The sequence below is a fragment of the Miscanthus floridulus genome, chromosome 5, assembly GCF_019320115.1.
Source record: "Miscanthus floridulus cultivar M001 chromosome 5, ASM1932011v1, whole genome shotgun sequence".
Classification (NCBI taxonomy): Eukaryota; Viridiplantae; Streptophyta; class Magnoliopsida; order Poales; family Poaceae; genus Miscanthus; species Miscanthus floridulus.
Genome location: NC_089584.1, coordinates 63756282 through 63770178, shown reverse-complemented (window position 1 = coordinate 63770178; position 13897 = coordinate 63756282). Strand labels below are relative to the sequence as shown.

Below are 13897 nucleotides of genomic sequence, written 5' to 3'. Positions count from 1 at the left end.
CACGCCAATGTGGCAGCCACAGAAAGTCATGAAATTGCCATGGCGGAAGCCCTGAAGGAGGCTGAAGATCGGCACACCCAGCAGCTGGAGGATGCTTATCTGGTCACAAGGGCCAAGCGTAGGATGCTTGACACAGAAAGGTAGGAACCCTTAGTCTTAGAGGGAATCCCTGTCCACCCGTCAGAAAGAAGGAGAACTGGTGTTGTAGTACCACCAGTACCTCCACCCTCGAAGGTATCAGAAGTAGAGTCCTTGCTCCCCCTCACTCAGCCACCACCACGAGAGGAGACAGATCCTTAGCCAGTGCAGAAGAAGAACCAACCGAGGCCGGGAATGAAGCCGTTTGGTCCGACGAAGTAGATGAGTTGTCCTAGGGGACATGTACCCGTAGTTAGTAGTGCTTTTCATCGTCATCCTCTAGTGTTGTAATCTTTCCATTGTATTTCATCCGTAGATGTTAAGAAGCGCCGGGTCGTAGGAGCCAAACGATGTGTCGAGAATGGGAGAGGGAGTGCCTGTATGTTGTACTCGTATAAGGGCGTTTTAGACGTGCATTTTGCTTCATCCGTTGTGTTTGTTATGTCGATTTACCCTTAGACCTGGTTAGACTTACTTAGGGTTCTCGAGGCAAAAAACAAACGGGTTACAAGAAAAACAACCATTCAGATGCAAGCAGACCAGCTATGATTGGAAATGAATCGCAAAGGAGGTAACAAATTAAAGCTGCCTTTTCACAAATTAAAGACCTCCCACTAACATAGTGTAGGCTTTCATTTTCAGGTTATATGTTTGACCTAAGACTGCATGGAAATTAAAGCCAGGCGCACCGCCAGTGCCCACTCACCCGCGCTCCTTTTCTCGCACACTGGTGCCGTCCTCTCAGCGTCACGCCGTTGTCTCTTTACTGACTCTTTAGGGGCGTCTAGAGGCGCGTTGTATTGAACTATTTCTCTACCTTAATACAAATACGCGCAAACATTTTGCGTGATCGAGGAAAACTATTGTGCAAAAAAAGAGGGGGTGGGACCCGCACGGTTTCAGTCTACTACATACTGTAGTGTATTTGGCACTAGCTCCAAAACAAAAACAAAAGGCGCCATAGCCATACTTTCAGGCTCAGACGGTACAGTTGGTGATGGTTTTTGTTTTTGATAACAAAAGAACAAAGAGTAGCTCGCAGCAATGCAAATTGCAAAATGCAAGAGGATGGATGGATGCATGGTTGATGATGTACTGGTGGAATTAATGAAGAAAGATACGGAATTGACGAAGCCGCTATGAATATGATCCAGCGCTAGCTAAGCTACTTACTGTATAATTTAGGCAGTACAGCACAACCAGATCGATCTCACACTTACAGTACGAATGCATGCATATGATGGTCACCTTAATTCTACAGATGCTTCATGAAGGTCACTGGTTATATAGATCAAATCTGCGCTACGACAAGGGATACATACTCCTGATGATCGAGCCAAAAAAAAATCTTCCTCGTTGTTCCTCGTTGTTATTGCGATTGCCACTCTGCAGTCAAATTATACGATACATATTGCACTTCTTTTTTTTCTAAGGATAAGGATGCCATGCGTTGATGTGGATACTATTGGCTTGGCAGGGATCTCTCTGGACGCTACAGCCAGCGGTTGGTATATCATGATCAATCTGAGATGGCAGATTTATGAATGATTGTTGTCTTCCTGATGACAAAAGAAACAAGCCCATGCACCACTCTAGTTAATTTGCTCAATGTACCATTACCATAAATCTCGCTAAGACGCTTGGAAACTCTTTTTCATCTCATCGATCAAAAGAGGAAAAAAACCCCTCTTTTCTTTCATTTGCAATCACCTTGTCCTTGAATACACAATAACATGCATGCATGCACCTCCAAACGTAAGCTTAAGCTGGTGTGGTTATATATCTATGGAGCACTCAACATCATCCATATCAACTGGATGCATGGAACAATACAAGGGAGAGTAACTTTTGCTAGGACTCGACACAATTACGCAACACAACACAGGGATTAGATTTTCATTCGTCGATCGACCTCTGCAGCTCTACAACTGAGGATCGGAGAGGAGGGCAATCGATCAGTAGTAGGTGCAGGAGCCATAGCTGGGATCGGACTGCACCACGAGCGCCGAGTTGTTGAAGTAGCAGTTCCAGGGGTGCCTGCCATTGGCGGCGTAGTAGAGGTTCATGGCCACGGTGGCGCGCGACACCAGGTTGTCCGGGTAGTAGCATGGCCCGCCCTTCTGGATCACGGCGCAGCTCACCTGGGAGCACGCGTAGTTGAGGTTCAGAGACAGGATATCGTTGGACGCCGACGGCTTGGCCACGCACCACGTTTTCTGGGCATCAGCAACGCCAACGCTGCTTCCTACAAAATCAAAACAGTTCCAATCAAGCAATTCCAAATGCCAAGGCAGCACAAGCTACTGGTGGGTACTGGAGCACTATCAATCAACAGTTGACACACAGCACGGCAATCCCCAAAAAGGGAAACCTTTACTCTTATGAATGAAATGGAACAAGGAGAAGAGTAGAGGAAAAGGTGTGGCAGAAAAGCAAGCGGGGTTCAGAAATCAGAAGGAATTAAAACCAGTAACCGGCAGTGAAATTACCTGAGCTGAAGTAGAGGAGCACAAGCCCCAGGGAGAGGAGCAGGAGCCGCGCAGATGGCCGAGCACCTCTTGCCATCTTGCTCTTGCTCTTGATCTGTAGCAGGCTAGAGCTGGGCTGGGTGGACAGTGCACTCGTTGTCGTGGAGACAGGCCACTGAGATCAGACAGAGTGCTCTGCACTGCACAGGACGCCTGCCTGCAGCTTCTCTTCTGGTTTATAGAGAACAAGTCCTTGGACCTTTGGGTGGGGGGAGGTTGGGGAACGGAGGAAATGTACTCCCGCACCGCACCCGCTGGACCTTGAGTGGAGCTGAGTAGGTGACACACTGCTCTGCTCTGCATTTGCATTTGCATTTGCATTTGCATTTGCTTTACTTGCTGGACGGTCATGCTACACGCATGTGTACCACACAGGTAAGGTCTCTTAAACCCAAGCAACCTACCATGTGCTCCTGCTTCAGCTCCATAGCAAATACTGCTGCCGATTTTGTTCTGCTCTTTGCATCTCTCCCTCTCGGCTGTCTCTTAACTCTGCAGTGGCCTTTTCTTGGGTCCCTCACTTGTCACTTCACCTCACCTCATCACAAAGCTTGCCTTGGTGGATCCCGACTTCTACTGCTTTCCTTCCTCTGTCCCCATTCCTTGTTATGTAGTCAAAACAGCCAAACAGGTGTTATGCAATGGGGGATAGAGGCACTGCTCCTCCTGTTCATGATTCTTCCAGACGTGAGTTTACTTCCCTATCTTTTTACTGATGGCTCTACCAGAGATCATATGTGTTCACTTTAGTACCCACAGAGTTCCTCTGTATTTACTGATGGCTCTACATGCACAACATGCTCCATACCAAAACCAAACAAAAAGTCATGATGATTACCAAATCATACATTACTCTACCCATGTGGATGTTCCATAACCACCAATGAGGTAGATCCAGAAACCAATACCACCTGCTGCCCATAAAAGATGTTGAATGCATATACCTTGCTTGCTCTGTTCCTCCTCCTTGTCTATACGCCTTTTCTATCTGCCTTTGCCCTTTGCTCTTCCTCTTATTCCCATCCACATTTGTCCCCTTGTCCTGCAACACCAATTTTGCCCACTTCGCATGGAAAGATTGAATTGATTTCAGCCAGATATATATTTTCAACAATTGGAAACCTTGATTCTGAAAGGAAGAAAGAAAAAGCAGGTTATATAAAAACTTCATGTGAACACCAATCAAGATCAGTAGAGGCAAACACAAAAGAGGTCAATAATATTCTCATGTCACACGATACTTCTCAACTGGGAAAAAGAACAGTATGCCACAAGCAACACCAAACACATGATGGCTATCTATAGGCCAGGCCATCTAGTGCCAAACACATGCCCTGCCCTGTATATTTGGAAAAAGTCTACTCCACCCCCTCAACTATGGAAGGTGGTCTACATAACCCCCTCAACTATGAACCGTCTGTTTTACCCCCTGAACTTTCCAAAACCGTCTAATTTACCCCCTGGGCGGTTTTGCTACAGTAACAGCGGGTCTGCTACAGTAGCAGCGGGTTTGCTACAGTACCGGTGTTTTGAATTTCCTCTTTTTTTTGTTTATTTTCGTTGAATTTTTGAAAAATCATAGTAAATCATAGAAAAATCGTAAAATGAAAAATCTAATTTTATTGGACTCCACATGAGTAGATCTACACAGTGAATATATAATACGGTATGTTTTAGTACAAATTTTTTTTGTACCTTAGATTAATTGGAAAATCTAATTTTGTCTGTAATTAATTGGAATAATTCATAGCTGCAGCTTCTATGGTCCAATTGTGGTGAAATTTTTATGGTACGCTAATTATTGTATGCTTGAACTATAGTAAAAATTTCGTACTCATTGGACTATGTATAACTTAGTTATAGATAAATTCTAATTAATTACAGACAAAATTGGATTTTCCAATTAATCTAAAGCTACAAAAAAAAATTTGTACTAAAACATACCGTATTATATATTCACTGTGTAGATCTACTCATGTGGAGTTCAATAAAATTAGATTTTTCATTTTACGATTTTTCTATGATTTACTATGATTTTTCAAAAATTCAACGAAAATAAACAAAAAAAAGAGAAAATTCAAAACACCGGTACTGTAGCAAACCCGCTGTCACTGTAGCAGACCCGCTGTTACTGTAGTAAAACCGCCCTGAAAAACCGCCCAAGGGGTAAATTAGACGGTTTTGGAAAGTTCAGGGGGTAAAACAGACGGTTTCATAGTTGAGGGGGTTATGTAGACCACCTTCCATAGTTGAGGGGGTGGAGTAGACTTTTTCCCTGTATATTTCATTATCCTTGGGCAGCTGGGCCTTACCACAATGGCAAATATCAAAAGCCTACCATTGCTTATTTGCTTACGTATTATGCAGGTTGCTTCTAAGTTCTAACACAAATATTTGGTTAACAAAGGCAATATAGTAGTCTTAGGCTCTTTGCCCACAAAAGTGCCATCCAATCCCAAAGCAGCCAGCAGAAGCAATGTTAGATCCCGTATGCCAGGTAGCCTAAGTTCAGTGCTATCTCTGCCTGGATCAAGGAGAAATTAGACAAAATAAACTCACCGTTAGATGCCGTTACAAGACAAAGTGCATGCCTCCAGAACATCAGCTAAAGCGCACTTCGCGGAAATGATAGCAGAAGCAATGTTAGATCCCGTATGCCAGGTAGCCTAAGTTCAGTGCTATCTCTGCCTGGATCAAGGAGAAATTAGACAAAATAAACTCACCGTTAGATGCCGTTACAAGACAAAGTGCAAAGTCAGTATTGCTTTCATATGTGAGCATAACAGGCAAATCAGTAACTAAACTACTAAAGCTTTATCCCTTTGACATCAAATCGTTAGTGCACACTTTGCAAGATTCTTTCAGTCCTGTAATGCGGATAGCACTACAAAAGCGAATGCCAGGTAACAGATTAGCTTGCCATCCCTTTACACAAATGCTGTAATATAAGGATATCATGACATTACTGTAATACAGTAATGGATGGCAAAGCTTCAGAGCCAGACATAAAAAAGTTTAAATCAATACACATAAACATCTTCTGCATGCTACAATGTGACTGTAGAGGGAAGAAAAAAACACCTTCCAAAATACATATCACACCAACAGTTAAACATAACACCTAACCGTGTTACTTCTGCAAGCAACCAAGCAGTAAATCAAGCACTACACATGCTGTCTGCCTGACACCTACATGCATTCGATTTTCATATGATCATATCAAATCGACAAATAAGGCGATTCTTACGCATAACCTTCTGTATCAATATGATGATGAAATAAATGTAGAATTGACCACTGTTACAAAATCCAAAAAAAATACAGCGCAAATAAAAGGTAAACCTACAGGTATAATTGTCTCACAGTTGCCTAAAACACATGGATTTGGAAACTATAACAACTGTTAGAAGCATAAACATTTCACAACCTACAGTTGAAGACGAGGGGCATGTTATCTGAAGAAAGAACGCTTTTCTTTCAGATTTGCATCGATGGGTTTTCATATGGAAAAAATGCAGAAAGAGATATATTAAGGGCAGGCAAACTCACTTGGATGTGTATTCGATGCTATATCCTCCATTGACCAAACACCATGGGTATGCTTATCTTCTCGATCCGTTCACTTTGAGTTTGAGGACATGCCGTCGTCGTCTGCACGTAGCTGGCCTGGCGGAACACCCGGCCCAGGTCGTCCCTGGCGGTGGGCAGCGCGGCGACGAGCTTGAAGGCGTTCTCGGAGCGGGAGCGGCGGGAGACGCGCCAGACGAGGACGCGGCCGTCCTGGTGCGCGGAGAAGACCCGCCCGCCCGCGGCCGCCAGCGCCTTGACGGAGCCGCCGTTCTCGCCGTGGCCGAACCTTCCCAGCTCACCACCGCAGCCGTGGGACGTGAGCGACGCGAGAGGGGCACAAGTGCTGTCCCACGGGCGCGAGCGCACGTGGGTGCCTCCGGCCCCGCCGCCGCCGCTGCCGGGCCCGGCCACGGGTGCGCGCGAGCCCAGCCGGCCGCCGTAGATGACGCCCCGTGGCCGGCCAGGCGCCGCCGCAGCCATAGGCGCGGCCCTCGCAGGCCACCGCCATAAACGGCAAACGATTACTCACAAACATATAAAGACATAAGGCCGCCGATTCGGCGTGCCTTCGTATCTTTAATATATTTATTTTGTCTGAATCTTTTTAAAATTACAGTAAATTATAGAAAAATTATAAAATAGAAAATTCAAATTTATTAGACTCCACGTGAGTAGATCTCCATGGTAAACATATGATATGGTATGCTTTAGTATAAAATTTTTGCTCTAGCTTTAGATCTATATTTTTTTAATTAATTCATTACTGCAGTTTCTGTGGTCTTATTGTGGTGAAATTTTTATGGTTAACTAATCATTGTATGTTTAAGATGTAGTAAAAATTTCATACTCATTGGATCACGTATGACTCAATTATAGATTTATTCAGGTTATGCTTATTAAATAGTTTTAAAATAGTTAAAAGTGTATAAAAATTGAAAATGTGTGTTCTCTGTGTAAGTTTTTAAACACTTAACATAATCATATTGTCACAAAGAAAATTACTCAGTCATACATCTATTCAAAAAATGTTTAATAAGCACAATCATGTTGTCACAGAGAACATAATCAAGTTTTTAAACACTTAACATAATCATGTTGTCACAGGGGAAATTACTCAATCATACATCTATTTAACATAATCATGTTGTAACAGAGAACATAATCATGTTGTCATAGAGAACACACATTTTCAATTTTTACACACTTTTAACTATTTAATAAGCATAAATCTATAACTCAGTCATACAAGATCCAATGAGCATGAAATGTTTACCACATCTCAATCATATGGTGATTAGTTCACCATAAAAATTTCACCACAATAGGATCACAGAAATTATAGCTATGAATTAATCACAGAAAGGCATAGATCTAAAGATAGAGCAAAAATTTTGTACTAAAGCATACCATATCATATGTTTATTGTGGAGATCTACTTATTTGGAGTCGAACAAATTTAGATTTTCTATTTTATGATTTTTTTGTAATTTACTATAATTTCTTAAAAGATTGAGCCAAAATAAATATAAAAGAAAAAGAAAAACTCAAATGTCCGGTTCGAAAAGATGAGGAAGGAAGACTTTTGTGATAGTTGAGAGAGTTACTTTTTGTCGAGAAAAATAACCCAAGAGCGCCCATGGCATGTGCCACAGGGCACGGTGCCAGGTTTTTTTCCTCTTTCCAGCTCAACCGGACATGTGCCGGTGGCCCAGGGCAGCCGCAGCTCGAAGACCGAGCAGAGAAAACCAAGCCAAAGCAGCGTGCCTCAAAAAAGCGAGGGGAAAAGCTCTTTCATCTCTTCTCCGGTTCTCCCCGTCACGCGGCTAGGCTAGCCAAGCAGAGGGGAGTGCGGAATTCCTTGCTTCCTCAGCGGGTGGTCAAATATGAATACTACGGTTGCCTCGCCGCCCCCGCAACCGCACCTCACCTCATCCCCCTTCCTCCATGAATTGAACATGAGGTAGAGAAGATGGCTAGAGTTGATCAAAGATTATAACTTAGAAGTACATTATCATCCTAGCAAAGCAAATGTGGTTGCCGACACTTTGAGTAAAAAGTCTCATTGCAATTCTCTCTTGGAAGGAGATTTTCATCTAGCACATATGTTACATCCTGCTATGTTGCACAGTATTACTCTCAGTTGCTCTCTTGAAAGTAAAATCATCAAGCTTTAGAAGTCCGATGTGGGTGTGTTTCACATAAAAAGGAAGATGAAGGAGCAAGAAACAAAACACTTCCAAGTAGATGAAAAGGGGGTTCTATGGTTTAAGGATAGACTTATAGCGCCGAAGGATAGAGAGCTTAGAAACCAAATCTTAGATGAAGCTCACTCCTCTAAGTTATCTATTCACCCGGGAAGTAGTAAAATGTATCAAGACTTGAAACCTCACTTCTGGTGGACCAAGATGAAGAAAGAAATCACAGCTTATGTTGCAAGGTGTGACAATTGTTGTAGGGTCAAAGCAATTCACTTGAAGCCTATTGGACTTCTTCAACCATTGTCTGTTCTAGGATGGAAATGGGAAGAAATTCATATGGATTTCATTGTTGGACTTCCCCCTACCCAAAAGAATTTTAATTCTATATGGGTAATAGTGGATCGTTTAACCAAGTCTGTCCATTTCATACCAGTTAGAACTGACTATCGACCAAGTGACTATGTTGAGTTATATTTTAATCAGGTAGTATGTCTCCATGGTGTTCTTAGAACCATTGTATCTGATAGAGGACCTTAGTTCACTGCTCGTTTTTGGGAATTTTTGCACCAAATGTTAGGCACCAACTTAGTCAGAAGTTCTGCTTATCATCCATAGACCTCCGGATAGACACAGCGGGTGAATCAAATATTGAAAGACATGTTGAGAGCTTATGTCATATCTTCCAAGGGTTCATGGGAGAAGTGGTTACCCTTGGCTGAATTTTTCTATAATAATAGCTATCAAGAAATTATCAAGATGGCTCTGTTCAAAGTGTTGTATGGCCACAAATGTACGACTCCTTTGAACTAGGTTGAATCTAGAAAAAGGAGATACTACAGCATTGATTTCATCAAGGAGGCTGAACAACAAGTCCATACTATCCAGAAACATATGGAAGTTGCTCAAGCTAGGCAGAAAAGCTATGCGGATAAAAGAAGGAAGCCCATGGAATTTGAGGTTGGTGATTATGTTTATCTCAAGGTATCACCGATGAAAGGAGTGCAACGGTTTGGAGTAAAGAGGAAGCTTGCACCTAGATATGTAGGTCCATATCTGATCATAGAGAAGAGTGGGAGAGTAGCCTACAAGATAGAGTTACCTTATGAGATGAGAGCTATCTTTAATGTTTTTCATGTATATCAACTAAAGAAATGTCTCCACGTTCCGGAAGAAAGAGTTTCACTTAGAAATATCAAGTTGAAATCAGATCTAACCTATGAAGAGAGGCCGGTGCGGGTTATTGATACAAGAGAGAGAGAGTAATCAGGGTAGTGAGAGCGATGCAACTTGGGAATGGGAAGATTATTTGAAAGATGTCTACCCTACCTTCTATTCAAAATGGTACACTTTCCAAATCTTGGGACAAGATTTTTATAAGGAGGGAGGGCTATAACACCCTAGGTGTTAGGCTTGCATAATTGCACTTGCATGAGCATAAGCACCATTCATTCATATATGAGCATTTACATGTGAAACATACAATTCAAACATGAAACATTGCTTTGAAACATGTGAATCATGCCTTGTTATTCTATGTTTCCAATATGTGTATACTTATGATCATGTGTGATTAAGTGCAAGTGGTTGATGCTTGGTCACTAAAACACCTTAACTATGCTTAGGATGCAATTTGGAACATTGTTCATGTTGATGACATTGCATAATTAAGCTCCTAGATCTGTGTTTGACTAGGATTCTCTCTAGAACACCTTTGTTTGACTTATTAAAAAGTCTAGCTTAGAGTGTTTGCATGGATGTGCACCCTTAAGAAAAGTTGTAGCAAATTTTATGAGGAACAAAAGTTGTTTAATGACCTTTAGCTAGAAATGTGCACAACATGCTCAAAAGTGGCCAACAAGTCTGATTTGGGGGCTGTTTTGGACTGTCATTTTGGCTAGGTGTTGGAGCCGTTCCAGTTTCCTTTTACTCCTCTTTGGATCTTTGTCATTTGAAAACCAAGCTGAACTAGTTCAGGCTCTTTTAACCAAAGTTCTAGTACTCACTTAGGTTTACACAATGGCAAAATTGGTTGATCACGAAGTGTCACGGTTTAAGAGTAAGGAGGGGGTGAAGATGCTTTGTTAGGCACCTGATGGTGGTCTGATGGCCATCTCGGCCTGGCCATCGTGGCCGACTAGGCAAAGGCCACACGCGCCAAGTGGCATCCGTACGCTAGTGTCGGGTCCATCGGTCAGGCCAGAGGGGCAACAAAGCTGCGACAACGCGTTGCTGCCCTCGTTCACTTCATCCGCATCGCCTTGCGCGAGCCACTGTGGCAACACCGCCATCGCCATAAGCTCCGCCACCGCCAAGCTCCCTCGCCACCGCACCATTGCCGCCTCTAGCTAGCCAACAACTTTGCCATCCTCCTCTCTACATCCTTGACCTAGTTGCAGGGCTAGGCAAGCCACGGTGAGGGCAAATTCACCGTTCTTGTCCTCGCCGGAGTCACAGTCACCATGGTCTCCATCATGGTGAGCTCGTCGCTACTCTACTCCCTTGCTCTTTCTCCTTTCTTCTTCATGTTAGCAATAGCTTTGGGTGTAACCTAACCTAGGGGGTGACCCTACGGTGAACCATAGTCTCGCCTGAGTAGAAAATGACAACTATCATTGTCGTGCTCTCGCCGCCGCACCGCCACGCACGTTGACAAACCCCGCCGGCGCTTCCAACCAAACCCTAGGTAGCCTCGGTAGGTCCACGTGGTCACCACAGAACCCTTGCGCCCCTCGCAAGGCCTTGTCATGTCCGGAGACGGCTAGCGCACCTCCACGCAGCGTTGCCATGCCGCCATGGCCGGCGACGAGCCCTCTCCGATGCGTTTGCGCTTCAACCTTCTACACCAATCGACGTGGGAGGATGAGAGGATCACGATGATGGGTTCGGTTTCGCCAGAAAGCTCACCGTCGGCGAGCTAGCGCCGGTCAAACCTCCTCCCCTGTGTCTGTTCAACTGACGGGTGGGACCGTTGACCCACGGGGCCCAGCTGTCAGCGGTATAAGGTCTAGGGTTTTAGTTTAATTAAATCCAAGAATTTCTACAAAATTGTAAAATTCATATCTTGAGTTTTAGGAGTCCAAATTGAGTGGTTCAAATTGGGTTGTGCTCCTGGTGATGTCTAGTTTTTATTAAAAATATAAAATGTGCCATGTTTTGTAGTAAATTATTTATTGGCTATTTATCTTGTTTATTCCTTAATAAACTTGGGAAATTCATAACTTGAGTTTGGTGCATGTGAGAAATGTGATTCCACTTGGGTTGGTCTTGTGTTCATATGTGTCACCTAGGAAAAATACTAGAGCTACAGTGCTCTTACTAGAAATAGGACTTTGAGGTTTATTCTATTAAATGCTTTTATAATCACTACTAGCTTGTCATTTTCGTGTAGGATGTTACACATGTTCAAGTGCTATAAAATTTGTATAGTAGCCTATTGGGGACATGTATAAGCAACTGTAATTTTTGTAGAATTGACTGTATAATTTTGCTATATGTTTATTTTTTCACCTAATTATCTAAATAAATTAATAAAGGCATGAAAAGAATTTATTTAGGGTTGACCACTATGTTTTCTAGTGTTCTTTCGATGTATGCTAACCGTTGATAACATTGGTAGTTCTCAAAGTATCATTCTTGTATGTAGTGAAATATTATTTTTCCCTAAAATTCACTTATAGTGACTTTTCTTGACAGTTTCTAGAGTTAAGCAAATTATATGATGAATATGATGTTTGCTAGGAATCTTGTATATAACAAAGTGGTAGATAACTCACTTATATAGCTTGTGTTAAATTTTCATGGCCTTTGGCCAAATGGTTAGTGAGTTATGACTGTTCAAAGTTGGTCTTTAGAACTAGTTGTTCTCTAGAATTTCTGGACCAGATTTGAGAAATGTGACTATTTGACCCTATTAACTTGGGAATCATGTGGTGATGATTAAAGATGAATTGTAGCTGACTTCATAAGCTTTCCAGATTGTCTTGTTGCATGTCTTTTTCATCAACATAACTTCAGTGATGAATTAAACTAACAGCTGCTGTCTACAGCCCTAAATCTATTGAATGCAGTGAATGACTTGATTGCTTTATATGAGTTGATGTGATGATTTAGATACTTAGGCTGATTAAGATAAGTTGTTAGTTGCAGGTGCTAGATCTCTTACTAAAGATGAACAACTTTATCTTAGGTTGTTAAAGCTTGGTGAGTGTGTAGTTCTTGTTTTCAAGAAGAGATAAGCACCTAATCAGTAAAATAAATGTTAATCTTGTATCATCATGTCATTCATGTGTCCCTCTATACATGGTTGTAACTGTCATCATCACCTTCCATCTCTTTTGCATTCATGACTCGCATGTTGTGCATATGCATGCAATAGGTGTTCCGGAGGGAGTCACTCTTCTGGAATTCGAACAAGGACTTCCGGAGGAGCAGCAGCAAGTTCAGGAGCAGGAGGTGTAGGACCCAGAAGGAGGAGTCAACAAAGAAGAACTGCTTGAGTGCCCAGATCACCAACCTTCCTCTTTTCTAAAAGGCAAGCCCCGGAGCATTCTAAGTCTCCTATGTTTTAAAAATGTCACTTTGAGTATCTTTATATGTTTGATGCATTAAGTTATAGGAGTCGGATGCATACACTTGTTGCATATCTATCGCTTGTCCAGTAAATGTACCATGAATCCTATTTAGGTCCAGGAGCAAATCAATGCTTAGCCATGCTTAGACCGGTAAAGTCAGGTGATTTCCTATCACCTGCAAGATAGGATGATATCTAGTCACGGTTGGCTATATTTGCTATCGTAGAAATAACCATGTGTTAATAATGAATGGAGACCGGGTGGGATGTCGATAGAGAAGCAACAAGGCATGGAGGTCATGGGTGTGGATCTATCCCTGTCTATGTCGGTTAAGGACCGATTCGCTATACGTCCTCATGTTATGTTGAACGCATGCCTATCACTTAGTTGGCCGGATAACTCGTTCCGACCGCGAAGATGAGTAGCTCAACTCAGGCCAGAAGCCGGAAAGTGAAAGTGCGCACTCTAGTGGTAGTAAGGGTGTACAGGGAGCCATTGGCGTAAGTCCAAGGGCAGATTGACGTCCTAGCAAAGTGGACTCCCTAAGAGTGCGGTGCTGCTCGGGCCCGCGAATTTAGTTCCTGAGTTGTACCCAAGGTGACCCCTGATCAGGTTGCTTGGGTGTGTGTTAGGAATAATTCCCCAGCTGGGTAGGAATCGATTCGAGTCGTCGTCTCTCTCGGATCGTGAGAACTTGACTAAGCAGCGGCAACGTAGAAACACCAAATTGAACTTGATGGTTATAATGATGATGATGATATTGCAACGTTACACCGGATATGGTTACTAATGTGTGGATCCTAATCAAGTGCTTGCTTTAGTACAGGTGCTAATCTAGATGATAGGTTTAATATTAGTAACTTGCTGTTTAACCCAAAATTTAAATTATGCT

At 42.8% G+C, this 13897-nt stretch overlaps 2 protein-coding genes across 2 annotated transcripts; both read right to left on the bottom strand.

The window, feature by feature from the left end:
• Positions 1-1869: 1869 nt before the first annotated feature.
• Positions 1870-2924, bottom strand: LOC136452251 (glucan endo-1,3-beta-D-glucosidase-like). The gene is made up of 2 exons (XM_066452866.1): positions 2628-2924; positions 1870-2383 (listed from the first exon to the last, which is right to left on the bottom strand). The coding sequence occupies exons 1-2, from the start codon at positions 2701-2703 to the stop codon at positions 2094-2096; spliced, it is 366 nt and encodes a 121-aa protein (XP_066308963.1). The 5' UTR covers positions 2704-2924; the 3' UTR covers positions 1870-2093.
• A 62-nt stretch (positions 2925-2986) lies between these two features.
• Positions 2987-6716, bottom strand: LOC136454711 (uncharacterized). Its single transcript, XM_066455035.1, has 3 exons — positions 6216-6716; positions 5226-5354; positions 2987-3795 (listed from the first exon to the last, which is right to left on the bottom strand). Exon 1 carries the CDS (start codon positions 6714-6716, stop codon positions 6234-6236), a length of 483 nt encoding a protein of 160 aa, XP_066311132.1. The 3' UTR covers positions 2987-3795; positions 5226-5354; positions 6216-6233.
• Positions 6717-13897: the final 7181 nt, after the last annotated feature.